At 50.1% G+C, this 22,357-nt stretch overlaps 1 protein-coding gene across 4 annotated transcripts in view; it reads right to left on the reverse strand.

Annotated features, from left to right (window-relative positions):
• STX2 (syntaxin 2) overlaps nt 1-22,357 on the reverse strand; it is a 149,453-nt gene that overhangs the window by 105,487 nt on the left and 21,609 nt on the right. Inside the window, exons 9-11 of one of the 4 annotated variants that reach the window (XM_079152491.1) lie at nt 20,906-21,016; nt 18,836-18,960; nt 15,511-16,010 (exon numbers count right to left, since the gene is read on the reverse strand). In XM_079152491.1, the coding sequence (XP_079008617.1) occupies nt 18,880-18,960; nt 20,906-21,016 (192 nt within the window). In that variant the 3' untranslated portion in view covers nt 15,511-16,010; nt 18,836-18,879. Of the gene's footprint in view, nt 1-15,510; nt 16,011-18,040; nt 18,060-18,835; nt 18,961-20,905; nt 21,017-22,357 lie in introns of those variants that run through there. The other 3 variants (XM_079152492.1, XM_079152493.1, XR_013765973.1) reach the window with 3 other exon arrangements.

Raw genomic sequence — 22,357 nt, forward strand, 5'->3', positions numbered from 1 at the left:
TTTCCCCACATCCACGCCAACACTTATTATTGCCTTTGTTCTTGATAATAGCCATTATAATTGGAGTTAGATGAAATTTTAGGGTGGTTTTAATTTGCATTTCTCTAATTACAAGGAATGATGAGCACTTTTTCATATATTTGTTGATCACCTGTACATCTTCTTCTGTGAAGTATCTGCCCGTTTCCTTAGCCCATTTATTGATTGGGTTCTTTGTATTTTGGATGTAAAGTTTTTTAAGTTCTTTATAAACTTTGGAGATGAGTGCTGTGTCTGAAGTGTGTGTGGAAAAGATTTTCTCCCACTCTGAAGGCTCTCTTTTCTCATTATTGATTGTTTCCTGTGCTGGGAAAAACTTTTTAGTTTGAATCTATCCCATTTATTGATCCTTGCTTTTATTCTTGCACTATGGGGGTCTTGTTAAGGAAGTCTGGTCCTAAGCCAACATGATGGAGATTTGGGCCTACTTTTTCTTCTATTTTGTGAAGGGTCTCAGGTTTAATTCCTAGATCCTTGATCCATTTTGAGTTGAGTTTTGTACAGGGTGAGAGATGGGGGTTTAGTTTCATTATACTGCATATGGATTTCCAGTTTTCCCAGCACCAGTTGTTGAACAGGCTATCTTTTCTCCATTGTAAGTTTTTGGCACCTTTGTCCAGTATGAGGTTACTGTACTTATGTGGGTATGTCCCATGACTTCTATCCTGTACCATTGATCTACCTGTCTATTTTGGTGCCAGTACCATGCTGTTTTTGTTACTATTGCTCTACGGTAGAGTTTAAAGTCTGGTATTGTGATACCTCCTGCATCACTCTTCCTGCCCAGGATTGCTTTGGCTATTCTGGGTCTCTTATTTTTCCAAATGAATTTCATGATTGATTTTTCTATTTCTATGAAGAATGCCATTGGGATTTTAATAGGAATTGCATTAAATCTGGATAATACTTTTGGTAGTATGGCCATTTTGACAATATTAATTCTACCTATCCAAGAGCATGAGAGATTTCTCCATCTTCTAAGGCCTTCTTCAATTTCTTTCTTTAGTGTTCTGTAGTCTTCATTATAGAGCTCTTTCACCTCTTTGGTTAGATTGATTCCCAAGTATTTTGTTTTTGTTGAGGTGATTGTGAATGGGGTAGTTTTCCTAATTTATCTTGCAGTGGATTCATTGCTAATGTATAGAAATAATTTGATTTATGGGTATTGATTTTATATCCTGCTACTTTGCTAAATTCATTTATGAGTTCTAGAAATTTTCTGGTGGATCTTCTAAATATGTCATCAGCAAATAGTGATAGTTTGAGTCCTTCTTTTCCTATTTGTATCCCTTTTATTTCTTTTGTCTGTCTGATTGCTCTGGCTAGAGTTTCAAGGACTATATTGAATAGAAGTGGTGAAAGAGGGCGTCCTTGTCTTGTTCCAGATCTTAGAGGAAATGCTTTCAATTTTTCTCCATTTAGAATGATGTTGGTCTTGGACTTAGCATAAATAACTTTTACAATGTTGAGACATGTTCCTAGTACCAGTAGTTTTTCTAGTGTTTTGAACATGAAGAGATGCCATATTTTGTCAAATGCTTTCTCTGCACCTATTGAGATGATCATGATTCTTGTCTTTAAGTCTCTTGATGTGATGTATTACATTTATTGATTTCCGTATGTTGAACCAAACTTTCATTCCAGGGATGAACCCCAATTGATTGTGGTGCATTATCTCTCTAATATTTTTTTGTATCCAATTTGTCAGAATTTTATGGAGAATTTTTGTGTCTATGTTCATGAGGGATATTGGTCTGAATATTCTTTCCTTGATGTGTCTTTGTGTGGTTTTGGCATCAGGGTGATACTAGCCTCATAGAATGGGTTTGGAAGGGTTCCTTCCTTTTCTATTTCATGGAATAATTTGAGGAGTATTCGTGTTAATTCTTCTCCAAAGGTCTTGTAGAACTCAGCTGAGAATCTGTCTGGTCCTGGATTTTTCTTGGTAGGTAGGCTTTTAATGGCGTCTTCTATTTCTTTTGGTTAAAATTGATCTATTTAAATCGTGTATGCCCTCCTGCATCAGTTTGGATACATCATATGTCTCTAGAAATTTCTCAATGTCTTTGAGGTTTTCTATTTTATTTGAGTATAAATTTTTAAAATAGTTTCTAATTATTTCTGTATTTCAGTACTGTCTATCATATTTCCTTTTTCATCACAAATTTTAGTAATTTGAGTTTTCTCTCTCTTTCTCTTCATTAGCATAGCTAAGGATTTATCAATTTTATTTATTTTTTTTCCAAAGAACCAACTTTTGGCTCTGTTAATTTTTTCAATTGTTTCTTTTGTTTCAACTTCATTAATTTCAGCTCTGATTTTAATTATTTCCTGTTTTCTGCTGCTTTGGGTATTGATATGTTCTTCTTTTGTAGGATTTTCAGATGTAATGTTAGATCATTTACTTGTTGACTTTTTATTCTTTTAACATATGAGCTTGATGTAATGAACTTCTTCTTAGCACTACCTTCATGGTGTCCCAGAGATTGATATGTTGTATTTGTGTTCTCATTGACTCTAAGTATTTTTTTAATTCCTCCCTGATTTCTTTTGCTATCCATTCATCATTCAGTAGTATGCCATTTAGTCTGTAGGTGTTGGAGTAACTTCTATTTTTTATTTTTATCATTGATTTCTAGTTTTATTCCATTATGATTTGATAGAACGTATGGTAGTATTTCTATTTTTTTGTATTTGCTGAGAGTTGCTTTGTGGCATAACCTATGGTCTATTTGAAAGAAGGATCCATGTGTTGCTGAGAAGAAAGTATATTTGCTCAATGATGGATGAAATACTCTATACATGTCTGTTAAGTCTAAACCATTGATTGTATTATTCAGTTCTATAGTTTCTTTGTTTAGTTTTTGTTTGGAAGATCTGTCCAGCGGTGAGAGAGGTGTGTTAAAGTCACCCAGTATTATTGTATTGTGGTTGATTTGATTCTTGAAATTGAGAAGGGTTTGTTTGATGTACGTAGATGCTCCATTGTTTGTGGCATGTATATTTACGACTGTTATGTCTTTTTGGCGTATGATTCCCTTAAGCAGCATGAAATGTCCTTCTTTGTTCCTCTGACTAACTTTGGTTTAAAGTCCACTTTGTCTGATATGAGGATGGAAACCCCTGCTCGTTTACACAGTCCTTGTGATATGTTTTTTCCCAACCTTTCACTTTTAGTCTGTGGAATCTATTCCTAGGAGATGAGTCTCTTGAATACAGCATATTGTTTAGGTCATTAATATTTAGGGTTATTATTGAGATATGATTTGTATTCCTGGTCATTTTGATTTTTGTTTTTTAACTTGATTTGGTTTCTCCTTTGATTGACTTTTCCTTTAGTGTGGTTCCTCCCTTTGCTGGTTTTCATTGTTTTTTTTCATTTCCTCCTTATGGAATATTTTACTGAGAATGTTCTGTAGCGCAGGCTTTCTAGTTGTGAATTATTTTAACTTTTGTTTATCATGGAAGGTTTTTATTTAATCTTCAAATCTGAAGCTTAATTTTGCTGGATATAAATTTCATGATTGGCATCTGTTTTCTTTCAGAGCTTGATATACATTCCAGGACCTCCTGGCATTGAGGATCTTCATTGAGAAATCTGCTGAAATACAAATTGGTTTCCCCCATGTGTAATTTGATTTTTTTCTCTAGCAGTCTTTAAAATTCAATCGTTATTCTGTATGTTAGTCATGCTCATTATGATGTGCCTTGGTGTGGGTCTGCTGTAATTTTGTACATTTGAGGTCCTGTAAGCCTCTTGTAGTTGATTTTCCATTTTATTCTTTAGATTTGGGAAATTTTCTGATATTACACCATTGAAAAGACTGTACTTTCCTTTGTTTTGTATCTCCGTGCCTTCATCTATTCCAATAAACCTTAAATGTGGTCTTTTTATATTATCCCATGTTTCTTGGAAGTTCTGTTCATGGTTTCTTACTATCTTCTCTGTGTGATCAACTTTATTTTCAAGAATATATATTTTATCTTCATTGTCTGAGGTTCAGTCTTCCACGTGGTCTAGTCTGTTAGTGATACTTTCCATTGCACTTTTAATTTGGTTTATTGTTTCCTTCATTTTGAGGATTTCTACTTGGTCCTTTTTATAATCTCTGCCTCTTTATTGAAGTGAACTCTCACTTCCTGTATATTCTCTCCCATGCCATCCTTTATTTTGAAGATCACTCTAACTATCTACCTTCTAAACTCCTTCTCTGACATTTCTTCTCCTGGGTTGTCTGTGGATTCTATTGTTGGAACATCTTGGTTTGTTTGAGTCACTTTGTTCCCTTATTTTTTCAGGTTGTTTGTGTGTCTTCTCGTCTAGTGGTGTGGATCTGAGGTAGTACAGATTCTACCCTGTAGTCTTAAAGTTCCCTGAAAGCTTCAAGAACCTCACCATTAAGGGGAAAACCAATATTAACAATGCAAACAATAAACAGCCTTAAACCAGATGGCTCCCATTAAGGCATCTTCAGTTTTGTCACAAAAGACAGAAATGAAGTGTTCAATTATAAAGAGTAAGTTTGCTAAAAGGGTTTCCATTTCAAGTGATGGACAATGAGGGAACAGAAGTAGTGTAAGATGTGATGTTTATGAGGGAAGGGAAAGAAGATAGAGGTAAAAATTTATAGTACAAGTGAGGGAGGAATTAACAGAGGTTGGCCGTTAGCATTTGAGAAGTGAGAGAGAGAATCCAGGGAGACAGTTGAGAGAAAAAATATGTACAGATATTTTCAAAAAGAAAAACTCTAAGAATACACAACAACACTGTCATATACTATTCAGACATCCCATTCCTCAGTAAATTGATGCATGAAAAATATTTGGATTCAAAGATGGTAGAGGTGGGAGAGAGAGGGTGAAAAATGAAAAAAATAATGAAGAAAGTCTCAATGGAAAATTGAATGATTGCTTCCGTTGGCTTCCAAAAATTTTCTCAGCTTCCCTTCTCGGCTGATAGGTGGGGTTGTCTGAAGTTTGATGTTAGCTCTGGTCCAGCAGGTACTGGACCAGGTGGGTGGGTGAGCCAATAGCAAGATGCCTTCACACCCTCTTACAGTCTTCCCACCCATTATAGCTGGCCCCTTCCATCCCTGCACACCTCAGGACCACTGAGCTGCAGAGAGCCCAGTTTGCTCCAGTTTCTCCAACCTCTGCTCCCCCCAGGGAACTGCCCTACTCTCTGGCTTTCCACAGCCTTACCAGACCCAGACTGGCCCACACAAACCCAAGTGCCATCAGATGGACTTGGGCTTCAGCTTCCCCAGGCCCTATCTTGTTGCAGTTCCAAGATCTCAATGCCCTTTCAACACAGAGAGACCACCAGGGATGCACTCACACAAAGGAGAAACCCTGCAAAGAGGCAGCCAGATGGCAGCCACTACCACACCCAGCAGAAAGATCTCAGGTGTAACCAGACCTGCAGGTATCCCAATATATCTCCAGGGCCTGGCCAATGTTCCCAGACTGAGGCAGCTGCACCCCGAGATGGCGGGGGGGCAGGGGCAGCAAACCTGCAGGCCCTGGCCAGTATCTCAAGATGGTGGCAGCCACATGTAACCAAACCTGGGGCTACTATGACAATGGAATCCAGGCAGCAGAAGGCAGCGGCAATTCACTGGCAATCTGCAAACAGTCTGCAGACTAACGGCGGACAGTTGGTGGGTGGACGTTGGCTGATGGGTGATGGATAGGTGAAAGGCAGGTGATGGGCAGGCAAGAAGTGGGCAAACCAGCAAATGGTGGATGATAGGCAGCAGTCAGCAAGTGATCTGTGTTCAAAAGGTGGAAAATATGCTGGCAGATGGTGGGCAATCACAGTGGACAAAGAGGGGTAAACAGCAGGAGACTGGTGGGTAGTGATGCCTGTCTCGTAGAGAAAAAGAATTTCCTCTGCTTGAATCCAGAGCCACAGAGCCACAAGGAATGCAGCCTCCCTCTAGTCTGCCATCTTGGATCCTGTCAATTTTACATGTGGAGCAGGCAGTGAAAGAAGAGACATAGCATCTGCTGTTCACTGTTCAGGTGGAGCCTGGCATCTCCCTCCACCCCTGCACTGTCCCCAACCCAACCCTGTACTGGATCCATGGGGCGCCAGTGTCCAGGGATCAGGAATCTGCATTTCTAATGAGCTCCTAGGTGATGCCAATCCAGAAACCCACTTCAAGCACCACCAACAGAAAAGAAGCAGAGCCAAGAGATTGACAAGCACCACCCACGCTAGACTCCCAGCAGCAGGAACCAACAAGCCTCCTTCTCCCACTCCCGAGTGGGCTCTGTCCCCAGCACAGACCCCTTCCCAAGGACACTTTCCTCGTCATCTCACATCACCCACTCCCCACTTCATTTCCCATCTTCCCCACACTTGCTTGGGATTAGTATCCTTCCCTCCTGGCTGAAAAAGCCCACCCTGTGTTCATTTGTAAGACCTTTGGCACCACCAGCTGCGGAGCTCCAGGAACATGAAGCCTCTCTGACCACAGAGTCATATTCCAGAATCATGAAAAGCCCAGCTCAAGTGACCTCACCCAGAATTTACTGGTGAGGCTGCAAGCTACCCTGGTTCCCCAGCAGAGCCCAGAAGCACAGGGGCACAGCCCCTCCACCAATGCCTCCTGACCACAGCCACGCCTCATTGCTGTGGGTCTTTATCACTCTCCTGAAGAGTGCTGCGTGGGGTTTGCTGACCTGGTCACTTGTATCCCACGCTGGGCTTGAAGTCCAGTTAGGCAGGACAGCTGTTTGACTTGGGCAGACCTACAGCCCAGCACAGCCCAGAGCAGCGGTTGATACAAATACACGTGTGCTGAGTGAGTGTGGCCTTCACCTGTGGCCCTGTCCCTGCTGAGGACGTCCTCCCCCGGGGCACTCTGCCATCCAGGAATACACCGACGAGGTGACGCTGCCGATGCTACTCACACCCCAGGGACAGCAAGAGTGCAAATGTGCAGCCCAGCTGGCCCTGCCTGCACCCGCCTGGCATCCCCAGGGTCTGCTGCACGGACACGCCTGGGACCCGCCCAAGCAGTGCTCTCTAGGCTGGGTGCTCTCTATGCCAAGCAGTGCTCTCTAGGCTGGGTGCTCTCTATGCCAAGCGGTGCTCTCTAGGCTGGGTGCTCTCTATGCCAAGCGGTGCTCTCTAGGCTGGGTGCTCTCTATGCCAAGCGGTGCTCTCTAGGCTGGGTGCTCTCTATGCCAAGCGGTGCTCTCTAGGCTGGGTGCTCTCTATGCCAAGCGGTGCTCTCTAGGCTGGGTGCTCTCTATGCCAAGCGGTGCTCTCTAGGCTGGGTGCTCTCTATGCCAAGCGGTGCTCTCTAGGCTGGGTGCTCTCTATGCCAAGCAGTGCTCTCCGAGGGCAAAGCAGGTGAGCCAAGTGGCAGGCTGGGCCCTCCAGCACAGCGGAGAGCCAGAGGCCGTGCCTCCCAGGGCTCCCCAGCTAGTTCTCAGGTGGAGGGAGCACTCCCGGTGCTGTCAAGACAGACCCTCCTATTAACACAGTGCCACATGTCACCGTCACTGCCAAGAGGACCATCTGCCAACATGCGGCCTGTCACAGTGTGTGCTGTCACTGACACAGACTGAACACGCCTCTCTCCAGTGTCAGAATTCACTGAGTGACATGCATTCACGAGCTACACCACTTTCAGGAGCGGCAGTCCACTCAACACCTGGGGTCACCAGGCAGTCGAGAAAGGCAACCACAAGCTTTCAATCCTCTCTTAATTTCTAGTATCTCCAACACTCAAGTCACACCTAGCACTTTGCCCAACTAGGTAGAGAGACAGACGGTGTATTCTGTAAATACGTATGACAGACAGGCTAAGAGGACTTGGGGCAGTCACCGGGTTCAGAAGGCTGAACCGAGAGGGGAGGCACAGAACCAGAACCGGCCAGGACGCACTCGGGACATGGAGCCGTCCAAGCACAGAAGCACAGCAGGCCAGGGTCCCAACAGACGTCAGCTCCACACGGCAGGCGTGAGGTGAGACTTGCAGGGTGGCCACAAGCATGAACACTGATCTGCTAGAGCCTGGGGACAGATACTCAGGGGTCTAGGCAAGGCTCGTGACAAGTGACCAGGTGACAGGACCAGGGTGCTGTTGTGTCCAGGTTGAGGTGCTTCTCCCTTTACAGGCCTCGAGTGAGAGGGCTGATTCATTTGGTGATCTGCCATGTTCGACGTTCTCATGGGCCTAGTTTTGCTGATGCATTCTATGCACACATATCCATGTGCTTCTGATTAATTCAAAAAGTTCACAGGTGGTCATTTAGCTGTAAATAAATTTTACCTGTGAATAAATATTAATTTAAATAAATTAAATTATTTATCAGCGTATAATTTCTGGTGCTACCGGGCGATGGTGGTTGTTCACTTGTACAAAGAAAGTATAAAGTCATTCCACCTTGGTACTTAAAACTCAAAATGAAGTAGTTCATGGCAAAATACTACTTTATACCATGGAGTCACTAGGGCAGGCACAGCCTGAGAGCTGCTGTTCTACACCATAGAGTCACTCAGGGCAGGCACAGCCTGAGAGCTGCTGTTCTACACCATGGAGTCACTCAGGGCAAGGCACAGCCTGAGAGCTGCTGTTCTACACACCATGGAGTCACTCAGGGCAGGTACAGCCTGAGAGCTGCTGTTCTACACCATAGAGTCACTCAGGGCAGGCACAGCCTGAGAGCTGCTGTTCTACACACCATGGCGCCACTCAGGGCAGGCACAGCCTGAGAGCTGCTGTCCTACACACCATGGAGTCACCCAGGGCAGGCACAGCCTGAGAGATGCTGTCCTACACACCATGGAGTCACCCAGGGCAGGCACAGCCTGAGAGATGCTGTCCTACACACCATGGAGCCACTCAGGGCAGGCACAGCATGAGAGCTGCTGTCCTACACACCATGGAGTCACCCAGGGCAGGCACAGCCTGAGAGATGCTGTCCTACACACCATGGAGTCACCCAGGGCGGGCACAGCCTGAGAGCTGATGTCCTACACACCATGGAGCCACTCGGGTCAGGCACAGCCTGAGAGTTGCTATCCTACACACCATGGAGTCACCCAGGGCAGGCACACCCTGAGAGATGCTGTCCTACACACCATGGAGTCACCCAGGGCAGGCACAGCCTGAGAGCTGCTGTCCTACACACCATGGAGTCACTCAGGGCAGGCACAGCCTGAGAGCTGCTGTCCTACACATCATGGGGTCTCTCCGCAGGCACAGCCTGAGAGCTGCTGTTCTACACACCATGGAGTCACTCAGAGTAGGCACAGCCTGAGAGCTGCTGTCCTACACATCATGGGGTCTCTCGGCAGGCACAGCCTGAGAGCTGCTGTTCTACACACCATGGAGTCACTAGGACAGGCACAGCCTGAGAGCTGCTGTCCTACACACCATGGAGTCACCCAGGGCAGGCACAGCCTGAGAGCTGCTGTCCTATACACCATGGAGTCACCCAGGGCAGGCACACCCTGAGAGATGCTGTCCTACACACCATGGAGTCACCCAGAGCAGGCACAGCCTGAGAGCTGCTATCCTACACACCATGGAGCCACTCAGGGCAGGCACAGCCTGAGAGCTGCTGTCCTACACACCATGGAGTCACCCAGGGCAGGCACAGCCTGAGAGCTGCTGTCCTACACACCATGGGGTCACTCAGGGCAGGCACAGCCTGAGAGCTGCTATCCTACATATCATGGGGTCTCTCAGCAGGCACAGCCTGAGAGCTGCTGTCCTACACACCATGGAGCCACTCAGGGCAGGCACAGCCTGAGAGCTGCTGTCCTACACACCATGGAGTCACCCAGGGCAGGCACAGCCTGAGAGATGCTGTCCTACACACCATGGAGTCACCCAGGGCGGGCACAGCCTGAGAGCTGATGTCCTACACACCATGGAGCCACTCGGGTCAGGCACAGCCTGAGAGTTGCTATCCTACACACCATGGAGCCACTCAGAGCAGGCACAGCCTGAGAGCTGCTGTCCTACACACCATGGGGTCACTCAGGGCAGGCACAGCCTGAGAGCTGCTATCCTACATATCATGGGGTCTCTCGGCAGGCACAGCCTGAGAGCTGCTGTCCTACACACCATGGAGCCACTCAGGGCAGGCACAGCCTGAGAGCTGCTGTCCTACACACCATGGAGCTACTCGGGGCAGGCACAGCCTGAGAACTGCTGTCCTACACATCATGGAGTCACTCAGGGCAGGCACAGCCTGAGAGCTGCTGTCCTACACACCATGGAGTCACTCAGGGCAGGCACAGCCTGAGAGCTGCTGTCCTACACACCATGGAGTCACTAGGGCAGGCACAGCCTGAGAACTGCTGTCCTATACACCATGGAGTCACTCAGGGCAGGCACAGCCTGAGAGCTGCAGTCCTACACACCATGGAGTCACTCAGGGCAGGCACAGCCTGAGAGCTGCTGTCCTACACACCATGGAGCTACTCGGGGCAGGCACAGCCTGAGAGCTGCTGTTCTACACACCATGGAGTCACTCAGAGTAGGCACAGCCTGAGAGCTGCTGTCCTACACATCATGGGGTCTCTCGGCAGGCACAGCCTGAGAGCTGCTGTCCTACACACCATGGAGTCACCCAGGGCAGGCACAGCCTGAGAGATGCTGTCCTACACACCATGGAGTCACCCAGAGCAGGCACAGCCTGAGAGCTGATGTCCTACACACCATGGAGCCACTTGGGGCAGGCACAGCCTGAGAGTTGCTATCCTACACACCATGGAGCCACTCAGAGCAGGCACAGCCTGAGAGCTGCTGTCCTACACACCATGGAGTCACTCAGGGCAGGCACAGCCTGAGAGCTGCTGTCCTACACACCATGGAGTCACTCAGAGTAGGCACAGCCTGAGAGCTGCTGTCCTACACCATGGAGTCACTAGGGCAGGCACAGCCTGAGAGCTGCTGTCCTACACACCATGGAGTCACTAGGGCAGGCACAGCCTGAGAACTGCTGTCCTATACACCATGGAGTCACTCAGGGCAGGCACAGCCTGAGAGCTGCTGTCCTACACACCATGGAGCTACTCGGGGCAGGAACAGCCTGAGAGCTGCTGTCCTACACACCATGGAGTCACTCAGGGCAGGCACAGCCTGAGAGCTGCTGTCCTACACACCATGGAGCTACTCGGGGCAGGCACAGCCTGAGAACTGCTGTCCTACACACCATGGAGTCACTCAGGGCAGGCACAGCCTGAGAGCTGCTGTCCTACACACCATGGAGCTACTCGGGGCAGGCACAGCCTGAGAACTGCTGTCCTACACACCATGGAGTCACTCAGGGCAGGCACAGCCTGAGAGCTGCTGTCCTACACACCATGGAGTCACTCAGGGCAGGCACAGCCTGAGAACTGCTGTCCTACACACCATGGAGCCACTCAGGGCAGGCACAGCCTGAGAGCTGCAGTCCTACACACCATGGAGCTACTCGGGGCAGGAACAGCCTGAGAGCTGCTGTTCTACACCATGGAGTCACTAGGGCAGGCACAGCCTGAGAGCTGCTGTCCTACACACCATGGAGTCACTCAGGGCAGGCACAGCCTGAGAGCTGCTGTCCTACACACCATGGAGTCACTAGGGCAGGCACAGCCTGAGAGCTGCTGTCCTACACACCATGAAGTCACTCAGGGCAGGCACAGCCTGAGAGCTGCTGTCCTACACACCATGGAGCCACTCGGGGCTGGCAAGCCTGCTGTCTACATGATGGGTATGCGTACCTACCTGACTACCTCACCAAAGTTCACAGTTGTTTTGTTCAGGTCAGCATCTCAGCAGGGCTCACAGTCTGACTGTCTCTTTGGTCTCCTTTCTTTCCTGCAGATGGTAACTTCCATCAGGAATGTGCAGAAAGGGAAGCAAGCAGGATTTCAAGGGCGCCATCTGGTGGAGGACTTAAGGGCACTGCTGTTCCTCCTCTGCGGACAGGTCCCAGAGACCCTGGAACCCTGCTTAGATTAGCATTCAAAGACCCCGATGCCATCTATAGCCAGGATGTGGGAAAACTGTCTTGCAATGTGCCAAGGGGTTCAGGGCATTTTCACAAGGCTCCCCAGTGGAAGGCAGATACCACCCCAGGAGTCAGAGATGCATGGATAACACCATGTGTCCCCAGGAGGAGGCCTGGCACTGCCCAGTGGCCCTGGCATGGCTGGTGGCCGAGGTCATGCTGGTGTTGCTAGGAGTTGCTCACTTTCTTCACAGACCCACAGAGCGGGACGCAGTCGTGTTGACAGAAAGGGAAGGCGTTCTGGGTGAGAGGACGCAACCTGCGCAGAGCCAGAGCCTGAGAGGCAGTCTGAGTGTGGCCACGTGCAGGAAGCACGGTCCACAAACAGGTGCAGGAGGAGCCGGCCCAGCTGCACCTCCTGGAGAGACTCTGGCGTCGCTCACCACCTTCAGCAATGCTCGGTTTAGACCTGTTTCTATTTAGGAGTAACCACATGTCCAGAGAAGGGGCAGCATGACCTTCTCCACCTCTGCCGCCACCCTTGGTCACCCCACACTTGGCCACCGCCTCCCCACCTCTTGCTCCCCAGCTGCACTCCCTTGCCTTGGCCTCGGCCAGCTTCAGCTGTCATCTGACACCCCGAATCCTCCTACAACCTTCAGAAGGCCCTCCTTGCCTCCCAGCTCTGCGGAGCCCCCTTACTCTGGCCTTCACCCCGGCAACCCCTGGCCCACACCTTCCGAGGCTGCAGCACCGCCTAGCTTGCCAGGCCAGCCCCATCTCCAGGCTTCCCAGCATGCTCCAGGTGATGGTCCTTTCCTCTTCAATCATTGTCCACGGGGCTCGAGGACCAGTCCTCTGTTCACCTCCCCACAGTCATACATCCCAGACCTCTGGCTTGGGAGCAGCCGCGTTCTCCACGTGCTCTACTGAGGGTGCATCTGAAGCCCCCTCCCCCATGGTCCCATCTGGTACTCTGAGAGACAGGGTCAAGATGAGGCGCAAAGGTGGATCAGATTGTGGGGTCCCTGCTGGCAACAGTAGGAAGGGCTCGCCATCCCCGGGCCTGAAGGGGCAAGAGAAGCAGGATTCTCAGAGGTCAGAGAAGCCAGTCCCTCCTGGTGGAAATTGCAAGTGAATAACCACGCCGAGACCCAGTTGTGACACAGCCCACTGCCCCACCATGATACCTGCAGCAGAGGGCGCAGAAAGACCAAGGTGGACCTGAACGCAGCCTGTCACACCCTCGGAAGAGCCATCAGTAGAGGACAGAGCCCCTGGCCCAAAGAGGCAAGCACCACCCGTCACGTCACCGGCCAGCAGGTGTCTGTGCAGGCACAGGGGCAGCCCCAGGGAGGCAGACTTGAAATCTGCAACTGCTGCTCAGCTGGGAAAGCTCGTGCCATCCAGCCACAACACTCCTTGGTAAAGGAATCCAAGTCAGTGTGCTGAGGTGACACCTGGGCACATCCACAGCAGCCCAGCTAGGGAGCCAGCCCTGCATCCACCAACAGAGAACAGGCAAAGGAAATGTGGTGTGGACACAGGAGAGTCTTCCTCAAAATCCTGTATGGATGATGGATGGACTGGAGGTGATCACATTAAGCAAAATTAGCCAGACTCAGCAAGACAAGTACCACATGTTTTCTCTCCTGTGTGGAACCTAAACAAAGACCACCTGAAGGCAGAAAGGACCGCAGGGAGGGAAGGGCGGGGAGTGGGCTAAGAGAGGGAGGGCGGGTCCAAGCGACACTACAGCGTCTAGAAGGCCCCGCTTTAAGCAGAGAAGTCGCGAGACACACAAAGGAGCATGAGAACAGGACCAGGCCGGGACAGAAGCCAGTGCAGATGCCCGACATGAACAAAAGCTTGTGATAACAATGAAGGGTTTTCACCGATAACACTTGAAGTGATCAGTTCACATTGTTCTGCACAATAATAACCACAGGTAACAGTGTTAGTAGAACAATTTATTGATGGCCATACAACAAAATACCTCCCCAAATCTTTCCAGAAATGATACAACAGAAGGTTGAGTATTTCTTTTTGCTTCTGGGAACTTTTAAAATGTAAACATAAGGTATTCAAAAAAATGATTAAAAAAGTGAATCTGCTAATGTATTTTTAAAACTCTGATTCCAATTAGGGACAGGAGGCTTAGGCATGTGAATGTGTCCTCTGATTGAAGACCTGAACATCCAAAGTACAGATCAGAGAGCAGGTGCACAATCCCCTGGAACCACCTCTGAGCCTCCCCCTGGAGACACCACCACAGCAGGAGGGAGGGAAGGTGAGGCTGCACGAGGGGAGAGGGGCCACGCAGGCTCGGGACACCCCCACGCAGCGGGCAGAAGCACCTCCCACCAGGCACACCTCCAGCCTTGTCACAGTGGAGTGTCTGCTGTGGCAGCCACCCCGAGACCGGCACACGCAGCAGAGTCAGAACCCCAAGGCACTCCAGAGCCCGGGCTGGACCGCTGTCCAGTGTGTGCGTGAGTAGGTGAGACTGATGCTCCGACCACCAGGCATTCCCACTTGCTGTTCAGAATCAGCTCATCTGCCTCAGCTCAGAACAGCACCACGGGACAGTCACGGGCTCATCTGCTCATAGGAGCAGGGAGCTGCCCACATGCTGGGCATCCTTCACCTGCTCAGGACTGGCTCCTACCTCAATTGCTGTCCATTCGCCAGCTAGGACATCTCACTAAAAACATTAATAAGAAAAATGTTTAAGCATCATAGGTTCTTATCAACTTTGGAGATTAACTTGGAGAGGTCCACAGACTGTTAGGTACTTAAGAGCACTTAAGGCCAGGCAAAGTGATGCACACCTGCAACCCCAGCAACTCAGGAGACTGAGGCAGGAGGACTGCAAGTTCAAGACCTGCCTCAGCAACTTAGCAAGACCCTGTCTCAAAATAAAAAGGGCTGGGGATGTTGCTCAGTGGTAAAGTGCCCCTGGTGCTTTGAAGTGGGGGGAATAAAACAACTTTAAGTGATTCGTACAATAGTTTACATTCATAAGAATTTCTCAATGTCTAGGAATGATCTCTTTGAGTTTGGAGAGTGGCTGAATCTCAGTCCGGTCTCTGTCTTACATTCAGCACTATCGATGCAGACAGGGAAACACAAACCTTTCTTTTAATGAACAAAGAAGAGACCACTGTCTTTACAATGCAGTTAATTGACCATTTATTACCTGGAGTATTAGAACAGGTAGAAATGAGTCGACTACAACGATCCAGACTTTTCTGGAGGGTAGCAGGCACATTCACTCCTGAGTCAAGATCAAAGAAGGCACCCGAAAGGCAGGAGGGCCGTGCACCAGCATCTGCTGTGGTGACAGCAACACAGTGCTCAGCTGGGTAAAGATGGCCCCAGATCATGACGCTTCCTATTTTCCTTCACATGGGAATATTTAGTATATAAAAATGGGGTAAATGAAGATGTTAATATATTAAGCATTTAAAATTACAGATATCTTACAAAACAACTCTGTGATGATAAAAATTATTTCTGTAAACAGGACATAAACACACACAGTACAAAAAGCCTCAATTAATACACGTTAGCTGGGAGAAGCGGGGGAAGAAAGTCTCAGACCTGCGCCTAACGCTTCGTGACAGAGTGATCCTAATCAGCCTGACATGCATGCTCCTTACTGAACTGCAATTCTCCACCATCCCTGTGTCGAGGCCACTGAAGCAGCCTCGCACTGTGGGCTGCGCAGTGTGCTGTCTGGGCTGCGTCATGCCCGGGCGCAGGTGTTTTCAGCACGCGACGTCCCACTGTGCCTGTCCCCTGGCTTCACCAGGAAGAGGCCAGTACCCAGTGCGACACAGGGTCTGGGAATCACTCAGCAGAGAGGAGGCGGACTTGCTGCAGACACGCTCAGTCTCCAAGGGTGAAGAGCTCCTGGGCTGTGGTTGCTATGACAGTGCAGTTGCTAGGATAATTCCCAGGATCACAAGCAAGACAATTACACAAATAAGAATAAACATCATTTTCTGCAAGATAAAGAAAAACATTAATTTGCAATGTATCACGGAAATCAACAGTGTCATCTCCTAACAAAATCTTGATGTTTGGAATAGTTTAAAATGAAAGACCATTTTAAGAATCCCTACAGATCAGTGAGAAGCGGGGAATGAGGGAACTCCACAGCCAAAGCATGGAGTTGGGCATGCAGGCATACTGGACTGGCTCAACCATGAATTTAAAGTGTGCTATTAAAGCGCCTGCCTGCCTCAGGAGGGGCTGCACCACGCGGCTGTCTGCAGGTTAATGAACACTTTCCTTTGATGATTATGAAATTCCAGAACTGCTGTTAACTGGATGTATTATGAATCTTTTTTAAAAGGATAAATCAATTTCTTCCTCAATTACTAAAAAAATCCTGTTTACCCTTTTCTTCCACCTAAGCACTGCGTGTGTAAGAAATCAACAAGACACTGACTCAGTCTTCCACACCAACGACTGGACGCAGGGCTGGCAGGGCAAGAGGCGCTCTCCTGGAGCAGGCACCCTCACACAGGCCAAGCTAAACCACGTTGGAGGCACGTCTGGTCTCTGCAGAAACCCCCCTGGGGCGAAGGGAAGAGACGGAGGCTCTGGGTTCCAGCCGCACCGCAGGAAAGGAAGGAGGCAAGGAAGTAACTGAACAGATAAATCCGTCTGGGGAGCCTGGGCAGCTCCAAATCAGCAGCATGCTGAGAGATGCCCACCACGGCAAGACTTCTGTAGATGCCCAAGGCCAGCCCCTCAGGCACCCGCAGGTGGACTCTGGGTCCTGAGAAGAGCCTGTGTGTGTCTGATGCCTTCGGCGTCTACGTACCCTGCCCGCAGGGCGGGGATTCCTGGAAGCGCTGGTGCCGTCATCTCCACGAGTCTACTGTGAGCTCCTCCCGGCACCCTCGAGGCCTCCCCTGCCACGAGTCTACTGTGAGCTCCTCCCGGCACCCTCGAGGCCTCCCCTGCCACGAGTCTACTGTGAGCTCCTCCCGGCACCCTCGAGGCCTCTCCTGCCACGAGTCTACTGTGAGCTCCTCCCGGCACCCTCGAGGCCTCTCCTGCCACGAGTCTACTGTGAGCTCCTCCCGGCACCCTCGAGGCCTCTCCTGCCTTCACCTCTCCTCCTGCCCCTCACATCTGTCCTGCTTCAGGACCAGGAGAGCTGCCTCTGCCTGGAGTCTCCCTGGGAGCCGGGCGTTCTGGACCAGACTGACCCTCCCCTGCAGTTCCGCTGGCTTCCCAGCCGCATCTGGCTTTCAGAAGGGGTGCTTTCAGGGAGCAGGGACTCAGGACAGCCCACGTACCTAACGGCCATCTCATCTAGGCTGCTGATGGGCTGGCCTAATGCTGGAGCTTATACAAAACTACACAAAACTATACGCATGCACTTCACTCTGGCTTTATGAATGCTCATTCTTATTCATAGGCACAGGGCAAAATGGCCAGCTGGCCTAAGGCATGGGTTCAAGCTCCAGGGGGTCAGGCCAAGAAGGCCAAGAACCTTCTTTTAATCAATAACAATACCCAGAAGCATCCACGAAAAGCAGTGCATTTCAATGGGCCCAAACAAAAAACTGCAACTTTAACACAACAACATTAAACTACCAAGGTGCTAAAAAATATGTACAGTTCATATTTTAGAATTATGAAGATACTGAAAATGCCATTATTTTTCTTTTATAATTTTTTATTTGTTCTAATTTGCTGTCATGACAGTAGAATGCATTTATCATTTCAACAGAGGAAAATCATTTAAGTCGTTTCCAACCCAGCTAAGAGAAAGCATCAGGAAAGACCCATGAACACCTGACCAACAGAAGCAGGCTGCGTCCGCCCGCCTCCAAAGAACAGAACGCAGACGAGCAGCACCCTTGGTGCACTCCTGCCCACTCCCCAGCACCTGCTGGGGCCTGCACGCCTGGCAGAACCATTCTCACTGCAGCACAGGCTGCTGTCCCATGAAGAAAGAAATCTCAGGTGGGGGTGCAGCTCAGCCGTGCAGCACTTGCCTGGCATGAGCGCCCTGGACTCAGGCCCCAGCACCACTGAGAGAAAAACGAAAAGGGAAAGAGACTGAAAAGCAGCAATGAAACTGGAGAATTCAGAGTGCCCAACAACAAAGGCACCTGCCCTGCGTCTAGCCACCTCCCCTGCCAGTCCTGCGCCCCAGCTGCCCTGGCACCTGCACGCCCAGTCATAGCAGGGCCTGAGCTCCTGCAGAGAGAGACTCAGAGAGAGAAGGTGCCAGCCAGGGAAGGGCGACTCCAAGTACAGAAGAGAGCCCAAGGGAACAGAGCCCATGGGCGCAGGGAAGGAACTGCAGCTGACGGAATGGTGCCACTTCTGGGAACCAACTCTGACCCTCAGAACCCTCGAGGACTAACGCATGCTAACCCAGTGCCTGCAGTTCCCATGAGGACGCAGCCAAATGCAGGGTGGGTGAGGGATTTCGTTCACAGTCGAGTTTCCCTAACTTCAGGCCCACCCTCTCAATCCCACGGTGAAATAATGAGTTCATGCGTCTTACGAAGTCATTTCCAGCTGTTGACATTGTTCTAAAAGTCGTAACTTAGGAGCTAAATCACAACGTTAGATGTCAGTGTTGAAAGAAAGATCGCCTTCGTCACACAGCTGTGGCCTTGAGAGGTGGTCCCAGCACCACGCGAGGCGGGTGTGGTGTGGCCTGAGCAGCCGCCCACACACACAGTGCTGGCAGTGCTCAGCGGACAGAGGCTGCGATCCCTGCCACTCAGCAATGGAGTACACGCCACTACTGGCTAATGGAGAAAGCGGGTTGGTCGTTAGTCGATTAGTTACTTACTGCTGCCCTGTCAGGGAGGCAAGCACCCAGCATCATCCACACCATCATTTGCCAACTGACAAGCCAATAATGAGAGCGAGTAGGGCGACCACAGCCACTGCCACAGCAGCGATTATCCACTTTTTCTGTCAAAGAAAAGTGAGTTGATTATAGCATGGTGGACTGCACAGGCCACATTAAAAGACGTCCTTCACTGGAGATGGAATGGTCCCCCAAACTAAGGTCAGACTCTAAGTTGCAAGACAACTGCTGAATCCTGTCGGGCAGTTTTTCGTTCTCAGAGAGTGACTTGACTTTCAAGACCAGGCTGCTCAGAGACCAGCTGCTCTGTTGCTCGAGAACACAGGGTTCCTTGATGGGGTGCAGCATGACCACATCACTTCAATACATTTCTGATGGACTGAAACAGGTAGCTGCACAGTGGCCCGCGAGCTGCTATCAGCGCCTGCCTGGGAAGCCCCACCCGGTCTTGTCTGTGTGGTAGGTAGTAACATCCTCTGCTGCTCCCACACACCACAGGGCAATAACCATCCACAGACGCCATGCAGCCCCAGGGAAGCCTAGATGCCAGGAGAGGGCACACCCAGCGAGGCAGGCAAGACACAGAGCATCAAGCAGCTGGGATGAAGGAGCAAGCTGGGTGGCGTCAGTCACCAGGCAAGACCAAATGGGCATTGGGGACTCCCGAGCCAAGCTCACACTCAGGCCACTCCCGCGCCCAGGCCTCTGGGAAGACCCAGCTCTCTGCAGCGAGGAAGGCAGAGCGGCACCCATCACCTGCCTCTCCGTGAGCCACACTGGCCACTAACACCACCGTGAACTGGCACATGCAGGTCATGAAGACGGGGAGGACAATCAAAGTCAACTGTGGGCCCAGAACTAAGCCAGGCACTTCATATATGTACCTCCCCGCCTTGATTTCTGATGAGTCAGTATTCTAAAGAACAGCAGCATAGAATAACGTGAGCAGCCACGTCTCATCCTGCCGTGGCGGCAGGCAGGGGTGGGTGGTGCCCTCTGCAGACAGCACCCAGCCCCACTGTAGTCCACCCACACTGAAAAGAGCCTCTGCAGACAGCCCCCGGCAATGCCCCGACCCACACTGAGCACATGGCCTCCAAGAGCAGCACCAGAGGCCAAATGCCCTTGGAGAAGGCGCGGGTGACGGACAGCCCAGCAGAGACTGGTGCGCGAGCGGGTCTCTCTCCATGCTGGAGCCAGGAACAAGCAGCCGGGCAAGCACACACCAGGGGGTGGCTCCCAGACCCCGAATGGGAGGCCAATTTTGTAGTGTCATCGTCTTCTTGGAAGAGCTACTCACTCATACGTGAGGTGACACTCCTGAGACTCAGGTGGACGTGTCACTCAGACGTGAGGTGACACTCCTGAGACTCAAGCAAAGATGTCACCACTCACTGACAAGCTCACATGCTCCTCAGCTGCTCTCTGGACGGAGCCGAACGTGGAGCTCACTCCCTGGAGGGCAGCACACGAGCCCTGGGTTCGAGGAGCAGCTCTGAACTCTGCTCTAGGAGCACAAGTCCACAAGGGCCCATGACCCTCACGGGCATGAGGGCGCAGATCCCGGGCAAAGGGCACAGATCTTCAAGGGTCCCTTAAGTGGGCACATGAGAGGCCAAGCCCACAATCTTAGATCATTTTCTTCTTTCCTCCAAGCCAATCAGCAAATAATCTAAATGAAGAATAAACTGTCCACTGCATAAAACGTGTAAATAGGGACTTTTAGAATTCCCCATCCCGTCAGTTTGGGACTCCCTCGACATAATACCCCAGAAACAGATCTGAAGACCGAAGCCTGTCCAACCCAGGCAGGGGACAGTGGTGGCTCAGGCTGTGAAGAGCTCCGGCACTCAGAACACACGAGGCCACACTCCTCTTACCTGGTGTGCTCTAAAGACTGTCCCCCACAGAATCGCCAGCTTTCAAACAAAGAATTCACCGAGGGAATCTGTGTTTCTTGGGCTACCTTTCCAGAAGACCTAGATCACTGTATTACCGTGACACCAGACCAAGAGAAAGTCACGCTTAATTGTCAGAAACCAAACTCACCCTTCTTGCTTTGCTGTGATATTTAATAGCTTTTTTAGTTTCTTCTTTAGCGTGCTCTACATAGTCGGCAGCGTTCATTACGTTCTTCTCTATGTTGTTGATCATTTCGCCCTTAAAACAAAAAGTTTCAACCTTAGAAGGCATTTTCAAACGACTTAACTGGGTATTCAGACAGCCACATGACATGTTTTCACACAGGCACAACGTGCACGTGACGGTGTCACGTCCTCACACAGGAGGACGGAGAATGTTGAGAACACTGTACAAGTGCACTACGAAGCCACCCGACTCAAATCACACTGCAGCCAACCAAGGGCGCACCGTGCTGGGACAAGGGCACGCGGATCTGGGATAAGGGCGCGGGGCAGGGTCTGGGCATGCCTTGCAGGTGAGCCTCCCACAGGTGAGCAAAACGGAAGAGGGCTCTGAGCTCTGGGTCACACTGATGTTGTACCACTAGCATGACACTCTACACAAAGGACAGCAGCTTTCCAGTAGCTGGGAAACCACTGCTAGTTCTTTGAAACATCAGGCGCTAACCACAGCTGTCTGGCACTCTTGGCTGAGTCGATGAACGCACATACAAACTGACCCCTCAGGGCCAGACGAGCAGGGGACACATTACCTGGGTTCTGTCCAGCAGGAGACAACCTGCAGCAGAGAAGAGCAGAGCTCTGGAGGAGGAGGGAAAGCCACCACCGTCCCATACCCAGGCTCTCTGGAATCAAGAGCCAACACGGAACAGCCCTGACACATGTCACAGAGGTGGGGAAGCAAAGCCACCCACAAGCAGCCCTCCTGACGCTGTGTGGGGCAATGCGCGTGTACGGGACGGTCACAATGACAGCCGAGGTGTCGTGGACTCTTATAGCTGTAAATTGAACTACTCGTCTTACTGTATTACTCCTCTCCCCTGAAAATGAGATCCCAGCAGTCACCAGACCCGACCCTCCAATTCTTGAACTCTGAGTGGCAAGAGGTCCACCCAAAATCAAAAGGAATACATTTGCCCCACCGGTCCCAGGCTGTGGGTTTCTTCAAGCAAATGCATGGTACTTAAGTTTTGCACACAGATTTTTATACTAAGATTCCTCAAAATAAGTAGTGTTCTTTTTTTTTCTTTTTCGCAGTGCTGGGGATTTGAACCCAGGGCTGTGTGTTTGTATCCCCAGCCCCAAGTAGTGTTCTTTAAAAGGCTGGTGAAGTATGTCGGAATGGATTCTGTGTGTGAATGGGTTTCCTACCCTGCCTTAGGTAATCCAGGTGGTCACAGAAAATAATCAAGTGTCAGCTTTCTTGGATGCACACTTCCTCCAAAACACTCTCAGGAGGGTGGCTTGCTCAGGAGGGCTGGGCAGGAATGCCTCCACCTCACCTGGGTCAGCTGCGCCCAGGCAGCCGCTGGCCCCCCAGGGCTCTGGACTGCAGTGGCCCTGGCCCAGGCTCAGGAGC

This window comes from Sciurus vulgaris, assembly GCF_902686455.1.
Source record: "Sciurus vulgaris genome assembly, chromosome: 8".
In the NCBI taxonomy this organism is placed as follows: Eukaryota; Metazoa; Chordata; class Mammalia; order Rodentia; family Sciuridae; genus Sciurus; species Sciurus vulgaris.